At 48.2% G+C, this 13,751-nt stretch overlaps 1 protein-coding gene across 10 annotated transcripts in view; it reads right to left on the bottom strand.

The window, feature by feature from the left end:
- Banp (BTG3 associated nuclear protein) overlaps window positions 1-7,298 on the bottom strand; it is a 68,179-nt gene extending 60,881 nt beyond the window's left edge. For 2 of the 10 annotated variants that reach the window (XM_027410684.2, XM_027410690.2), the window contains exon 1: window positions 6,722-7,047. In XM_027410684.2, coding sequence (XP_027266485.1) covers window positions 6,722-7,003 — 282 coding nt within the window. In that variant the 5' untranslated portion in view covers window positions 7,004-7,047. The other 8 variants (XM_027410691.2, XM_027410688.2, XM_027410689.2 and 5 more) reach the window with 8 other exon arrangements.
- Window positions 7,299-13,751: the final 6,453 nt, after the last annotated feature.

Here is a 13,751-nt window from a genome sequence, read left to right as displayed (position 1 = left end):
CCCATGGCCTCTGCCACCAGGCTGCCATCTTCCCAGGCCTCAAAAGGAAATAGCTACTCCAAGTAGTGTGGTGAACAATAAATGTAAAAGACTTTGTATTTTCCTGCATATGTATTCTATACAATGCAGGCCCTAATGCAGAACTGATTATACAAGGTGTAGTAAAAACCCAGGAAAACTACATCCTTCATAGGAGCCGTTCACAGACAGGAGGCCATTACATCCACACACAGGAATCTTTTTGCAATTAAAGACATGACTGGGGCCAGGCGTTGGTGGTGCACACCTTTAATCCCAGCACTCAGGAGGCAGAGGCAGGCGGATCTCTGTGAGTTCGAGACCAGCCTGGTCTACAAGAGCTAGTTCCAGGACAGCCTCCAAAGCCACAGGAAACCCTGTCTCGAAAAACCAAAAAAAAAAAAAAAAAAAAAAAAAAAAAAAAAAAAAAAAGACATGATTGGGATAATCAGCCAAATGTAAGATCTACTGTTTAAGCAGCAGAAATGAAAACCCCTGGTGTGATAATTGCACTGAGGTTGTACAATAGAATACCCAGGTTTTTGGAAATTGTTTCTTAAATATAGAAGGCTTAAAGTAAGGACACCATGACATAAGTAAACTTGTCTTCTCTAAGAGAACTGACACCTGAAAACACGGGCGGAAACTATACAACCCTTTCCTGGGATTATTTAAAGCAAATATTCTAACCCTGTTCCTGTTCAAAAGACCTTAGGCTTTTAAAACTACAAAGGCTGTGATGGAAAAGGATGGCCTCCAGGTTTTAAGTGACAGGAAAGGGAGTTCCCATATCTGAAGTGATAGGAAAGGGGTCCCCATATCTGAAGTGATAGGAAAGGGTAGTCCTTGGGTCTGAAGGTGATTGTAAGCCACATTCTGAAAGATTATCACTAATATATTCATCTTTCCAGAATGAAGTATAATCCTGAAAGTACATAAGGGTGTCTGAGCCAGTGAGAAAGTCGCTTCCTCCTAATACTTGCTGCCCAAGTCAGTAGGTGAGAGCCTTGACCCAGAAGCCCCTGGAAGAGCCATTACAACAGGCAGCACATAGCCAAGGCCTGAGAGTAAGTAAAGCCACTCTAGCCTGTGTCCAACTTGTATCAACATTTAGTGGAGGACACAGGCCTCACAAACCACAACCCCAGACCAAAGGCAACCACTGACTCTGGAGTGTAGTTTCCTGGGAAACATATATACCCAACTTCTGATCTGCAAGGTGGAGTTGACCTGTGCAGACAGACCACAAAGTCAGACACAATTTCTTATGTGCCCATAAGAGAAAGATGCCAGGCTTTGACTCAAATAACACTTCAAACCTCTAGGAGCCTGAGAAATAACAGGACAGATACTGGCACACCTCTAAAGGGGTGAATGGCTAAAGAGGCAGGACTCTTGCAGCTCCTGCACTTCCTATTGGAGGGATCCTTATGGGGATGAGAGAAGAAACAATGTATCTCCACAAGGTAAAACAGCCAATAATAGCATTCCTGTGATCGCAGAAGCACTCAGAAACAGGTGGAGCTGAATCAACCTGTGAGCCCAGCAGCATTGGCTTTCATCCTTGATCTCCTTCCTCTTCCTGCTTCCTCCTTTACATGGCAGATCTGCATTTTAGACAAATCTAAATTATGGAATTCTGAAATACATTGTACATATATGTAAATATGAAACCCTTACTTTGCAAAAGTATGAATAATCTGCATCTTACAAATCTTTAAAACTCTGGAAGGGCAATCAGTCACTTCACAAGGACAGGTTCAAGGAGCTATTGCCTTTGACTTTGCTGGTTTTATAGCCATCACAGGGTGTGTTTACAGAACTTAGATACTCCAAAGTCAGGGTTGATATTGCCTTGTCATTGGCTGAAACATGGCACATGACTATGACTTCACATTCATCAACAGTAGCAACAATGTTCAGTTGGTAAACAGGTCACACCACCACCGGAGATCTGAGCCCACCAAGGCTGGGTTGTTTGATGTCTTCAGAGATGTATCCAAAGCACAGTAGGTGGTCTGCAACAATGATCTCCATTCCAAGCTGTCCCTAGCTCTGGCCAATGCACAAACTAAGCTCAGAAGGGGGCTGTCCCCATCCTGGAAACCTACAGCCCATGGGAACTGCAAGGCAGGCGAATTCCTTCCCAGAATTTGTTGGCAAGATGGCCTTGGGTTTTGGCTGTGTTCAAAGGAAACCCAGTTTGTAGCAGCAGGGTGCACACACACCAAGGTTTCATTTCCAGTTCTATCCAAACCCATTTCCATCTTCCACAAGACTACACTAACTTTCCATCTGAGGCTAAAGAACACAGGCCACAGCAGCTTCTCACAGAAATGGTGTTTGTTGCTGACAGGACTACAGCACAGGACCTGTGCAGACTTCATCTGCCTGCTCACTCTACCTAGCTCCTCCCCCACTTTTTTTTTTTTTTAAAGACAGGGTTTCTCTGTGTTGCCCTGGCTGTCTTGAACTCTGTAGACCAGGCTGGCCTCCAACTCACTGAGCTTCACCTGCCTCTGCCTCCCAAGTACTGGGATTAAAGGTGTGTGCTGCCACCACCTGACCCACACTTTCCATGCACGGTTTATCCTCAACTTTTTTGTTTCTATTTTGAGACAGGGCCCTACTACATAGCTCTGGCTGTCTTAGAACTATGTAGAGCAGACTGGCCTGCAACTTACAGAGATCTGCCTGCTTCTGCCTCTGCCTCATGAGTGATGGGATTCAAAGGTGTTCACTATCACAACCCACTAATCCTCAATAACTTTTTTTGGCTTTTCCAGACAGGGTTTCTGTGTAGCTTTGGAGCCTATACTGGCACTCGCTCTGGAGACCAGGCTGGCCTCAAAGATCTGCCTGCCTCTGCCCTCAAAACTTTTAATGTCCGTTAGAGGACCTGAGAAAAAGGCAATGGTAGTCAATATCACATACATGGTCTACCACATCTCAACTTTTTCAATGACAAGCCAAAACCTGTTTCTATCTTTTCACCCTTTCTTGCCAGACTTCATTCTTCCCCAAAGCTCACTACAGTATGCAATCAACAATGTAGGTGCACCCTTCTAACCCCACCTTTGAGACTCTAGAGAACCTTCGCCAATATTAGGCTCCTTTGGGGTAAGGAGATGCTCCACCATAGGCTAATATATATGTAATCAAACTGGACAATTCTTGACTGTGTAGACATGAAAGCTGAAGTTAATTCAAGATAGGCATCATATCCACTGTATTTCAGCAATATTTCATCCTCCTTGATGGTGCTTGATGGTGGTTCCATGTTCTGGCACCAGCTCCTCCACCAGGTTCCAGTGTCAGTTCCAAGCCCCACTCTAAAACTAACTTCATCCATACAGGACAGTGCCAGTCAACAGTTTCTATATCTGCCCTGGAGAACTGAGGCACAGGAACAGCACCTCCCACCCATAATTTCAAGGCAGATAGGTACCAGATCTGTAATCTTCTACCTGGGATGAAATGAGCTCCAAGTGCAAAGCTGGTACAGCCTAAGGAGGCAACTGTCATGGTTCAACTCCCACACTTGCTCTCCTAAAACTCTCCTTGTCAACCAACAGTGCAGGACCGTTAGCACTTCTGATCAGTTCCCTGGGAAGGATTTTATGAAGCCAAACTAACATTTACCATAAATATAACTTAAGCCTGACACATTCCTGTTGGGGCCCTCAATGCATCCAACTGTCGTCTTCTTTCCAGGTGACCCTTTGTTATATGTGATTTTATAGTGGGCTTTGCATCATGGAATTCAACTGTACACCTTAGGTTTCTATAGCATAGCTGATTCTGACGATACAGGCTAAGCTACATGGAGTAGCATTAGTAAAACCTGCTGTTGCAAACTCATCTAGAAATCTGTGCCCGGAGCCTCCATTTCTCTCAGGCACCTACTAACCACTTCACCCTGAGTGTCCGTGTGTACACACATGCCCTGAGCATATGCAGATTCTGAGTCCCTCGCCTGGAGAGAAGCACTGGTCAGAATTCTAGCAAACATTCCTCCCCCAATATGCATCTAACATTTTCTCATAAATACACTGATTGCATTTCTAGCAGAGAACTGAGATGCCATTGGTTTTATCTCTTGGGGTAGTTTGACATCAGTGTCTCTATTGAGGCCACATTAGCCTTAATCATTTGCTTTGGATGTACAGCATCTGCTGGGCTTTTTCCAGAGATAGCACTTTTTTCCTGTCAAGACTGATGGATACTTTGGGATGCTGGAAATATCAGACTGAGGGAGATATGACAACTAAATAGGGTATGGGTTCCTGAATTAGATCCTGAAACAAACAGAAAGATGTCAGTGGAATACTAGAACTTGTATAAAGTCTGTAATCTAGGTAACCTTGCTGTTTTAGACCCATTCTGTAGATAGTTCCTTGTGTAAGATGTCAACACCAGAAGAAATGAAGGGGAGGAGAAAGCTCACTAATAGTTTCTCTGAAATTCTTAATTGCAGTCTGAATCTGCAGGTGGGCCTAATTGCCCATCAGCACATGGGTGCCTGTGGACTCTGCTACAAGACTCTGGCGGATGTAGCCTATTTCATTAAGCACAACTTGCAAGTGGGCCAGCCCAATGCATCACCTTGTTATCCCTGTGCTGTGGGTAAGGCAAACACTGCACTGTGCACTTCTGGGTCAGTGAATAGCTTAGCTGCTCGCACTGAAACACACACACAAAAAAAGAAAAAAAAAAAAAAATGAAGTGGCTAACCTGAGTGGCCACTACAGAATAAGTCAAATGAGGTGTCTAAGCTCAGTGTCTGACCAGTCTCCTGTATCCTGGTGCCCTGCCAATACAGCAGAGCCAGAAGAACCATCTATTCAACTGAAGGCAACCAGAGACCATGCTTTGGCACACATCCATCTCGAAGACCAAAAGAAAGGAGACAAATGTCTGAAGACAATAGGTTTTGGAATTCTTGTTCAAGGTGAGTGCCCTTACAAATAATCTCTACTTACTGCATTAAAATATTTTAATATAAAGAATACAATAAAGCTGGGTGGTGGTGGCGCACGCCTTTAATCCCAGCACCTGGGAGGCAGAGGCAGGTGGATCTCAATGAGTTTGAGGACAGCTTGGTCTACAGAGTTCCAGAGAAACCCTGTCTCAAAAAAACAAAAACAAACAAAAAAAGTATAGTAAACTTAGGAAAAGACTTCATCAATTTCTGACTAAGAGGGTCTAAGCTAGATAAAAGAAACAGCGGGCATGTGGCACACAGGAGTGGGGCTCTAGGCCTCACCAGGGCCTCAGAAGTCTCTACAGCCACCTCAGAGACAAATAGAACATCTTCCAAGCAGCCGGGAGGTAGTGGTGCACACCTTTAATCCCAGCACTGGGGAGGCAGAGGCAGGCAGATCTCTGCGAGTTCGAGGCCAGCCAGCTCTCCAGAGCAAGTGCCAGGATAGGCTCCAAAGCTACACAGAGAAACCTTGTCTCAAAAAAACCATAAAAAAAAAAAAAAAGTATCTTCCAAGCAAACGGAGACCCTAAAGAGAGACAACAGCACAGATAAAAGGTGTCTGCAACAAGTCTTCTGGGTCTTAAGGTAACAAGCTCACCAAGTCATTAGAGGGGAAACCATTTTAAAAACCCTCTCCACAGATCCAGGGACTTCTGCCAGTTTCCTCTTGCCTTAGGGCCTAAGGCTTAGGTAATAACAATATAAATATTGGAGGAAGACCTACCATGCAAAGCAAGCTAACATTCACCACACCACCACCCAAAAGAGTGGTGTTAAACAAGAAATCAGATAAAAGAAAACTGAAAAGAACCTCTAATACAGTTTCCTTAGCCTGAAGAAGAAAAATGTATTCATGAGACAGACTACTGGACAAAAGGAAAATGACAAATACACTTACAAACTACAATTTGTACTATGGATTCCTCCCCCCCATAGGACCTATGTCGCCCAGGTGGGCCTCAAAGTCACAAAGAATCACTTGCCTCTATCTCCTAAGTGCTGGAATTAAAACCCTGCAACACTGTACCCAGCAAAAAATAAATAAATAAAAGGGTGGAGGCAGAAAGATAAACTGACGCTCTCTCCTGGAATGAGAATAAAAGGGATTAGAAAGATGAAGAGATTCAAGGGTTCTACCCAAAATGTGTGTTACACATGACAGGAATCCCTAAACGAATAAAATCGGGGGGGGGGGGTAAGTTCTCTAATGACTCAAGAGAATTTCCCAGGCTCAAGGACACAAGCCTCAGCCTACCTGTGAACTGTAAAAGATACTCTAATACCAAGACCACCTTAAAATCGTCCGAGGAGGAAAGAGTTACCAGAACGGAAGTACTTGGCAGAGCCTCCTGTGGACTGAAGAAAGCTAAGACTGAAACACCGTGTCCTGAACTAACCAGGCGTGCAGGGAGGACATCGGGACCTACCTGAGCGGGCCTTAAGAGTCACTGACCCAGATTAGAAAAACACAAAGCGGAGGTGGAGGAAGACCGAAGATTTAACACTATCCTCGAGAAGTTACAATGTCACCAGGAGCAGAAAAACAAAGGTCACTATAAACAACAGGAAAAAGGCAAGGCTGTGCGGGACAGGGACGAGACGCTAGGTGGGGAAGAGAGCTCCACTATCAGCCCCGATGTCAACAGAGCGGAGAGCAGAGGCGGATGCACCAGCGAGGGCGAAGCCACCCTACCGGGGCAGAGAGCCAAGAACTACCGAGAGATGGGGCCACCTGAGGCGGCAGGGCGGTGCGCAGGGCCCGGGAGCACCGCGCAAGGCTCTGCTTCGACAGACTGGGGTGGCTGAGCGCGGGAGCCCGCGTCCGCGCGCCGAGGACGTGACAGGGCCGCCGGGCGCGGGTCTGGGCGGCGCCGAGGCTCCGGAGCCGAACGTGAGCTCGGCCGCCGGGCCTCGCCCGCTCGTTCCCCGCCGCCCCGCACTCCCAGCCCGGAGCCCACAGCCCGGGCGGGTGGAGGCGCGGAGGCGCCGCACGGACATTCCTCGGCCCGCTGGCCCCCGCCCAGCCAGGCGTGCGGCCCGTGGCCGTTGGCGACCGTTGGCGGCGGGGCGGGGCGGGGGCGGACGGAGATCTCGCTCTCGCTCTCGCTCTCGCCCCGCGGGAAGGGGGAGTGGAGGCGCGACCGGCTGCGGGAGCTGCAATTACCGTGTGGGCTGCGGAATTCTCGTGGTGTTTGTCGGGGAGATGCGATAATGGCGTCCGTCCTCGCGAGAGAAGCAGCCGCTCTGCGCAGGCGCTGCGAGCACCTCCCCGCGCCCTGCGCCCCGCCCTCAGCGCAGGCTCCCTGGGCTCGGGGCTCGAGGGAGGAGCCAAGCCGACAGGGGGTGGAGCCTGCTCTGGGCGCCTCTGGCGCGCGCTTTTGCCGACGGACTCCGGCGAACATGCGCAGTTGTCCTCCCGTGCCCCGAAAGTTGACTCCCGAGGCCCTTACTTCCCACCTCACGTCCGTGCTTTTTGCTAAAGTGGTAAATCCTCTCGAGGGCAATCTGAGAAATGTACGTCCTTTCTGAAGGGGAGTGAATAGAGGCTAACGCTGCCCGGATGACTACAAATCCCAGGGTATGTTGTGTGTGGCGCGATGCATTCTGGGACTGGTAGTCTCCACGGTTGTGATTTGCCTGCTGGGATTTGTAGTTCATCCGGATTCTGGCAGCTGCGTCCCTTCCCTGCCCTGGGGGCTGCTGGGACTTGTAGTGACAGCAGCTCAGACAAACTGTGCGCTTCCAAATCGGTCCTACCTACTCCGCGCCGTGGATCGGTCTGGGAAGTTCCGGGCTTGTTTAGTGACGTCGTTGCAAGCATGTGGCGCGGACACTGTCGCGGTGACAGAAATTATATATGACTTGCTTATGTATCCTGGAATAGGAGCTCCTGCGGCATCGATAGGCGCTTGTTCCCAGAAATGCCACTAGTGGCTGTCTCTGCACTTCGTCTCATTCACGTTCTTCTCGGGGCTTGTTCCTTCCGGACTTGTTCCTTCCCCTTGTTCACAGTGAGCAATCCTCCAAACCAGGATCCGGGAGCTATTTTCACCTAGAAAGAAAATACTTTTCCTTAACTTTCCTGCCCCCTCCTCTATGCCGATAGTAAAGTCAGGACACGGTGCAGCCACCAGCTGGGTGACCTTAGGCGACCCTACTGAGTTAACAGCCCATCTAAACCACTGCCCTCTCTGTCTAGGGGCTGGTCCTGGGCTACTTTTGCCTCACAAGTGTCTTGAAGACTTCAACCTGGAATTGTGCTGTTAAAATGAGACCTATCATTTACAGAGACGAGGATGAAGTCCAAAGAGGCTGAGAAATTGCTGAAGGTGGCAGCTGGAGCCAGGAGGGCAGGCTTTGGGCGTCTGTGTGAAGTCTTACAATTTAAAGTTGCCTCGCAACCATGTAGAAAGCAAGTTGGCAGCCTAGACTGCATAGCAAGTTCCAGGACAGTCATTTCTTGCAGCAGCGGCGGGGTGGGTGTTGAGGGTGGGGGTGGGATGTGTTGAAAAGTCAGTTTCTCTCCTGGGAGCAGGAGCCATCACCGCGGCAGCGCCTCTGTGTGGTGAGTCTCTTTCTTGTATAACTTCTGGTTTCCTCGGGGCCCCTGGGACTGCATGACAAAGCCTACTTGATGGAGGCCACCCTAGCACACAGGGCAGATATGTCACATGGACAATGGACCACCCCCACAGTCATGTGTAACCCCTCCTGGAACTACCTGTTTGCTCAAACTACCTCATGAAATTTGTTTGCACTTGGTCTTAGCGAAAAGGTCAAGGAGCAACCAACCGTGGGTGGTGGCACATGCCTTTAATCCCAGCACCCAGGAGACAGAGGAAGTCGGATCTCTGTGACTCTGGAGCCAGCCTGGTCTACAAAGCTACACAGAAAAACAGTCTCGAAAAATTAAAAAAAAAAAAAATTAAAGTCAAGGAACCACAGGAGGGCTGCATGGATCATACCCAGAACTTCAATAAAGTCCTTAGCCTACACGGTCCTTTCCTTTTCTCCCACCCAATTGTCTGGCCTCCAGACACTCGGTTCACCCCAAGGACCTATACAAAAGTCTGTTTTCACGTTATGTCCTAATCATTTTGCAAAGTATTTCCCAACATAAAGATCTGAAATTCCGACTGACCCAGACTCCAGGGAAGCATTAGAGAAGCTACAGGAACTAAGCCCAGAGGTACCAAGAGGAGCTTGGGCAGAGAAGCTCCTGGAGGATGCACTATCTATACTCAGCACACCTCAATCAGCATAACTGCTTATGAGAATTCTGAATATGAATGCTTGACTGCATGGAAAACATAAAGTGATGGTAACATCATTCACAGTATGTTCACCCAGCATCCCTATTTCCTCCCTTCCACCCATGGCTTTAGCTTTATGTTCTTTTCCATCCCCAGATTTCAAATTGCTTATCTGAATGATAGAGCAGATGAATGAGTGGTGACAAAAGGGTGAAGTGGTAACAACTAGCCCGCAGTGAAGGGGTAAATAAGGGTCCATATGCCAATCAATTAGGTCACAATTAAAGATCAAGCTAATCAGAGCCAGAATCCAAAACCAGAGTGCTCGAGTGTATCCGTGTCTGTGTGTGTGTGTGTGTGTGTGTGTGTGTGTACATGAGTGTTCATAAGTGCTTGGGATACCATGCCCCTCAGCAGTCACCCATCTTGTTTTTAAGACAGGGTATCTCAGTGGGACCTGGAGCATGCAGGGTAGGTGAACCTGACTGTCTATCGAGCCCCAGTGGTCCACTTGTCTCTGTTTCCCCAGGTCTGGGACTACAAGCCCACCCCACTATGCCTGGTTGTTATACATGGGTTCTGGGGTTCACATTTTGCTCCCCATGATACCAGAGCATGCACTTTACCAACTATGCCATTTCCCCAACCCTCTTTTCTTTCGATGTCCTGGATTTTTACAATTACGTTTGTTTATTCTATGTGTATGTTGAAGGGGTTGTCTGAGTGCCATGGCACTCTGTGAAAATGAGAGAGGACAACTTGGGAGTCTGTTCTCTTCTTCTACCATCTGGGTCCCAGGGATCAAATTCAGTTAGTCAAGAAGATATCTCTTTTTTGAGACAAAGTGTTGTCCTGAAACCCAGGCTGGCTTTGAACTTGTAGTCCTTCTGTCTCTGCTTCCCCTGTAACTGGTTGAGCAGCTTGAACAACCACGCAGGTGTGTCTCCATTTTCCTTTACTGAGTTGCTGCTGCTCTCAAATCTCAGCTTTCTTCTCTAGGAACTTTTCAGATCTCAGGGACACACAGCGAGAGTGGGTAAAGGACTTAGCAGAGTTCCCGAGCAGGAAGTGAACAGATCACCCCATGCATCGAATCACTACCAACCATCCATGTTTTACTAGGATCCTTATTCTTTATGAAGAAAAAAAAATGCTCAGGTACTAGGCAGTGCCCCTAGATCATACACTAATGGAACACAGAGAGGAAGGTTGGCTGTCTTACTGAGAAGCAGTGGGAAGCCTTGTCAAGGTTTGAAGAAGGATGAATGTGAACAGATTTCTGTTTTGAGCCAGGCATTGGTGGCGCACGACTTTAATCACAGCACTCGGGAGACAGAGGCAGGCGGATCTCTGTAAATTCCAGGCCAGCCTGGTCTCCAGAGCGAGTGCCAGGATAGGCTCCAAAGCTACACAGAGAAACCCTGTCTCAAAAAAACAAAAAAGAAAGAAAAAAAAAAGAAAAGAAAAACAGATTTATGTTTTGAAAAGCCACTCTACAGGGGGGCTAGAGAGATGGCTCAGAGGTTAAGAGCACTGCCTGCTCTTCCAAAAGTCCGGGAGTTGAATTCCCAGCAACCACATGGTAGCTCCCAACCATCTGTAGTGAGACTTGGTGCCCTCTTCTGGCCTGCAGGCATACACGCAGGCATAATAATAAATAAATAAATCTTAAAAGAAAAAAAAAAGAAAGAAAGAAAGAAAAGCCACTCTACAGCCTGGTCTATAAGAGCTAGTTCCAGGACAGCCTCCAAAGCCACAGAGAAACCCTGTTTAAAAAAAAAAAAAAAAGCCACTCTACCTGGGGTGTTGGGGAAGCAATGGGGATCCTTCTTACCTGAGGAAGGGCAGCTATAGAGGCTCTGCTGGGGCCTGCAAGCATGATGGAGGCCTGGAGTGGGAGGTAGTGTGGAGATGTGGGCAGACAGGAGAGTCCCCACACTACACACTGAGGAGGGAGAAGGGATCCACACCATCAGTGCCTGGACTTGCCCTCAGGTGGACAGACACCTGTATTGAATGGCTGCTGGCCTCTACCCAGGTTGTGGGGACAGCTCCTCAACAGTCTCTCCTTGCAGTGAGCACACCAAGGCCTTTGGTAATCCTCCTCCTCCTCCTCACCTGCTTCACCCAGGATGCTGTCCATGAAGACTCTACCACTAGGAACCAAGATGACAGTTCAGGGTCACAGGAGAGAATAGCTTTCTGTGCCCAAAAGACTGGCTGTGTCCTTCTCCAGGTGAGGACATTGGCAGCAGCAGGGTGGGCTGTTGACATGCTCACTCATGGCTCTAAAGTTGGCTCTCTGAGGAGCCTGCCTGGCCTCTTGAGCAACCCTTCAGAAGTGAGACCTTGACCTTTCCCCTGACTTCTGAGCTGCTAGATCAGAAGAACTCCATGACGTCCTCGACTACTCACCAGGCTAGGCCTTTAAAGATTAGCAGTGTCCACTTCCTGAGTCCTGGGACCCTTGCCCTTGACCCACTTAGCCCCAAGCTTCCCTGCAGAGAGAACCCCAGCCACAGAAGATGCCTTATTGAAGTGAGGGTGCCACACCATGAGCCAGCATAACTGGTACCACAAGGAGCAGAGAAGAGCAGGCGTCACAGAGCCCAGCCAGAAATGCATATGCGTGGCCATGTGAGCTGTGGTTGTTTTCACCTCACCCTTTCAGCGTATTTCCTTAGACAGCAATGGCAACCAGAGTGCGTGCTCCCATGGAGGCTTCTTTCCACCAACCCCCAGACACCCCACTGTAGCCACCCAAGAGGTTGGGTGATAGGTCCTACTGTGTTCTCCAGGCATCTGTTGCATTCCTCATGTGTGTCCCAGAACTTCAATAGCAAAGTGTGGCCACATGTACCTTAAGACCTCCTGTGTGGCCACACATTTAGCTGCACTTTCTTTCCAGTTCAGTCTCCTTAGCATTGTGGGATGGGCTCAAAATCCATGGGAGTCCTGGTCCAGTCACTTGCCAGCCAGGAGGCACCCCCAACACAGGCCACCACTCCGAGCATAGTTTCCTCCATCTTCAGAACAGAGATACAAATGTCACCGTGTAGAAGCCAGCTTAAGGAAATAAAAGGAATTTATCTGTGCCAGCAAGATGACTCACCTAGTAAAGATGGTTTACACCAAACCAGACGGTCCCAGGACCCACATGGTGGAAGGAGAGGATTGATTCCCACAAGTTGTGTGTCCTCCAACCTTCACACACGCACAAAATAAAAGGCAATTTAAGTTTTTATTCCTTTTTATTTATTTATTTATTTATTTATTTATTGGTTTTTCGAGAAAGGGTTTCTCTGTGTAGCTTTGGAGCCTATCCTGGCACTCGCTCTGGAGACCAGGCTGGCCTCGAACTCACAGAGATCTGCCTGCCTCTGCCTCCCGAGTGCTGGGATTAAAGGCGTGTGCCACCAATGCCTGGCTTATTCCTTTTTAAAATGAACTTGTTGATTATATAACTAAATGTAAATAAAAATAATACAGGCAAAAATTAAAAACAATAACAATATGAAGCACAATTCCTTTTGTCTTCTCTCTGTGTCTGTCTCTCTGTGTCTGTCTCTCTCCTTCTCTCCTGTCTTCTCTCTCCCCTTCTTGAGCCCACAGATCACCCACACTTCATCCCAATCATCTGTGTTTTGTAGATCTAAGATCTGGAATCTGTGATGTTAGACTTCCCCATGCTCTCACAGACTCAAAACTTAATAGTACCAACGAACACTCTTATAGGCCTTCCCATGGGCCCCCTTTAGATGTTGGAGAACAAACAGATGGCTGCTCCAGAGTGGGGCTTCCTGAGGCCAACACAAAATCCAAGCAGCATGGCCGGGGCCACCAAATCCTTTTGCCCCTTTGTTGACCCTTTATACATAAAAGGAATACTGTTGGTATTGATGGCAAACCTCTGGGCAGAACCCAGGGTCTCGCCCTCTCCAGGGCATCCTACCTCAGGAACTACATTTGGATAAGTGGGGTCTCTGCTGAGGAGATAGGTCCAAGGCATCTCAGCTGCCCTTGGCAATTGGAACACCCAGTTACAGCCCCGCTCAGCCACTGTGACTCCGATAGTCCTTATGCTCTTGAACCTGTGGACATAAGAACACTCTTCTGTCCACTTATGTGGTAGCTCTGTGCCTGTGCTACATGTCCCCAAAACAGGGTCAACACCACAGGGGACAGGGACTTTGCCCTCACCCATCTTTCACATCCTTTCCTGGTGCTCTCAGGGGATTCCTCTTAGTTGAATTCTCTGGCAGGCTTGCCCAGCTGTTTATCGACCAGAGCAGTGACCCAAGTGTCCTGTTCCCAGCCAAGGCCACCTGTCCCTAGTCAGCCACTCCTGAACTGGGACAGACAAGAGTTGAAATTTAACCACTAAGTTCAGAAGTTTTGATGAGTTCCTCAAAAAAAAAAAAAAAAAAAAAAAACAGAGGTGCACCCCACTCCACAGTGGCCCTGACCAAAACAAAGGCAGACAGTGGGGAACT

The sequence above is a fragment of the Cricetulus griseus genome, chromosome 3, assembly GCF_003668045.3.
Source record: "Cricetulus griseus strain 17A/GY chromosome 3, alternate assembly CriGri-PICRH-1.0, whole genome shotgun sequence".
NCBI lineage: Eukaryota > Metazoa > Chordata > Mammalia > Rodentia > Cricetidae > Cricetulus > Cricetulus griseus.
The sequence above is the reverse complement of the archived record's forward strand: the minus strand, read 5'-3'. Positions and strand labels throughout refer to the sequence as shown.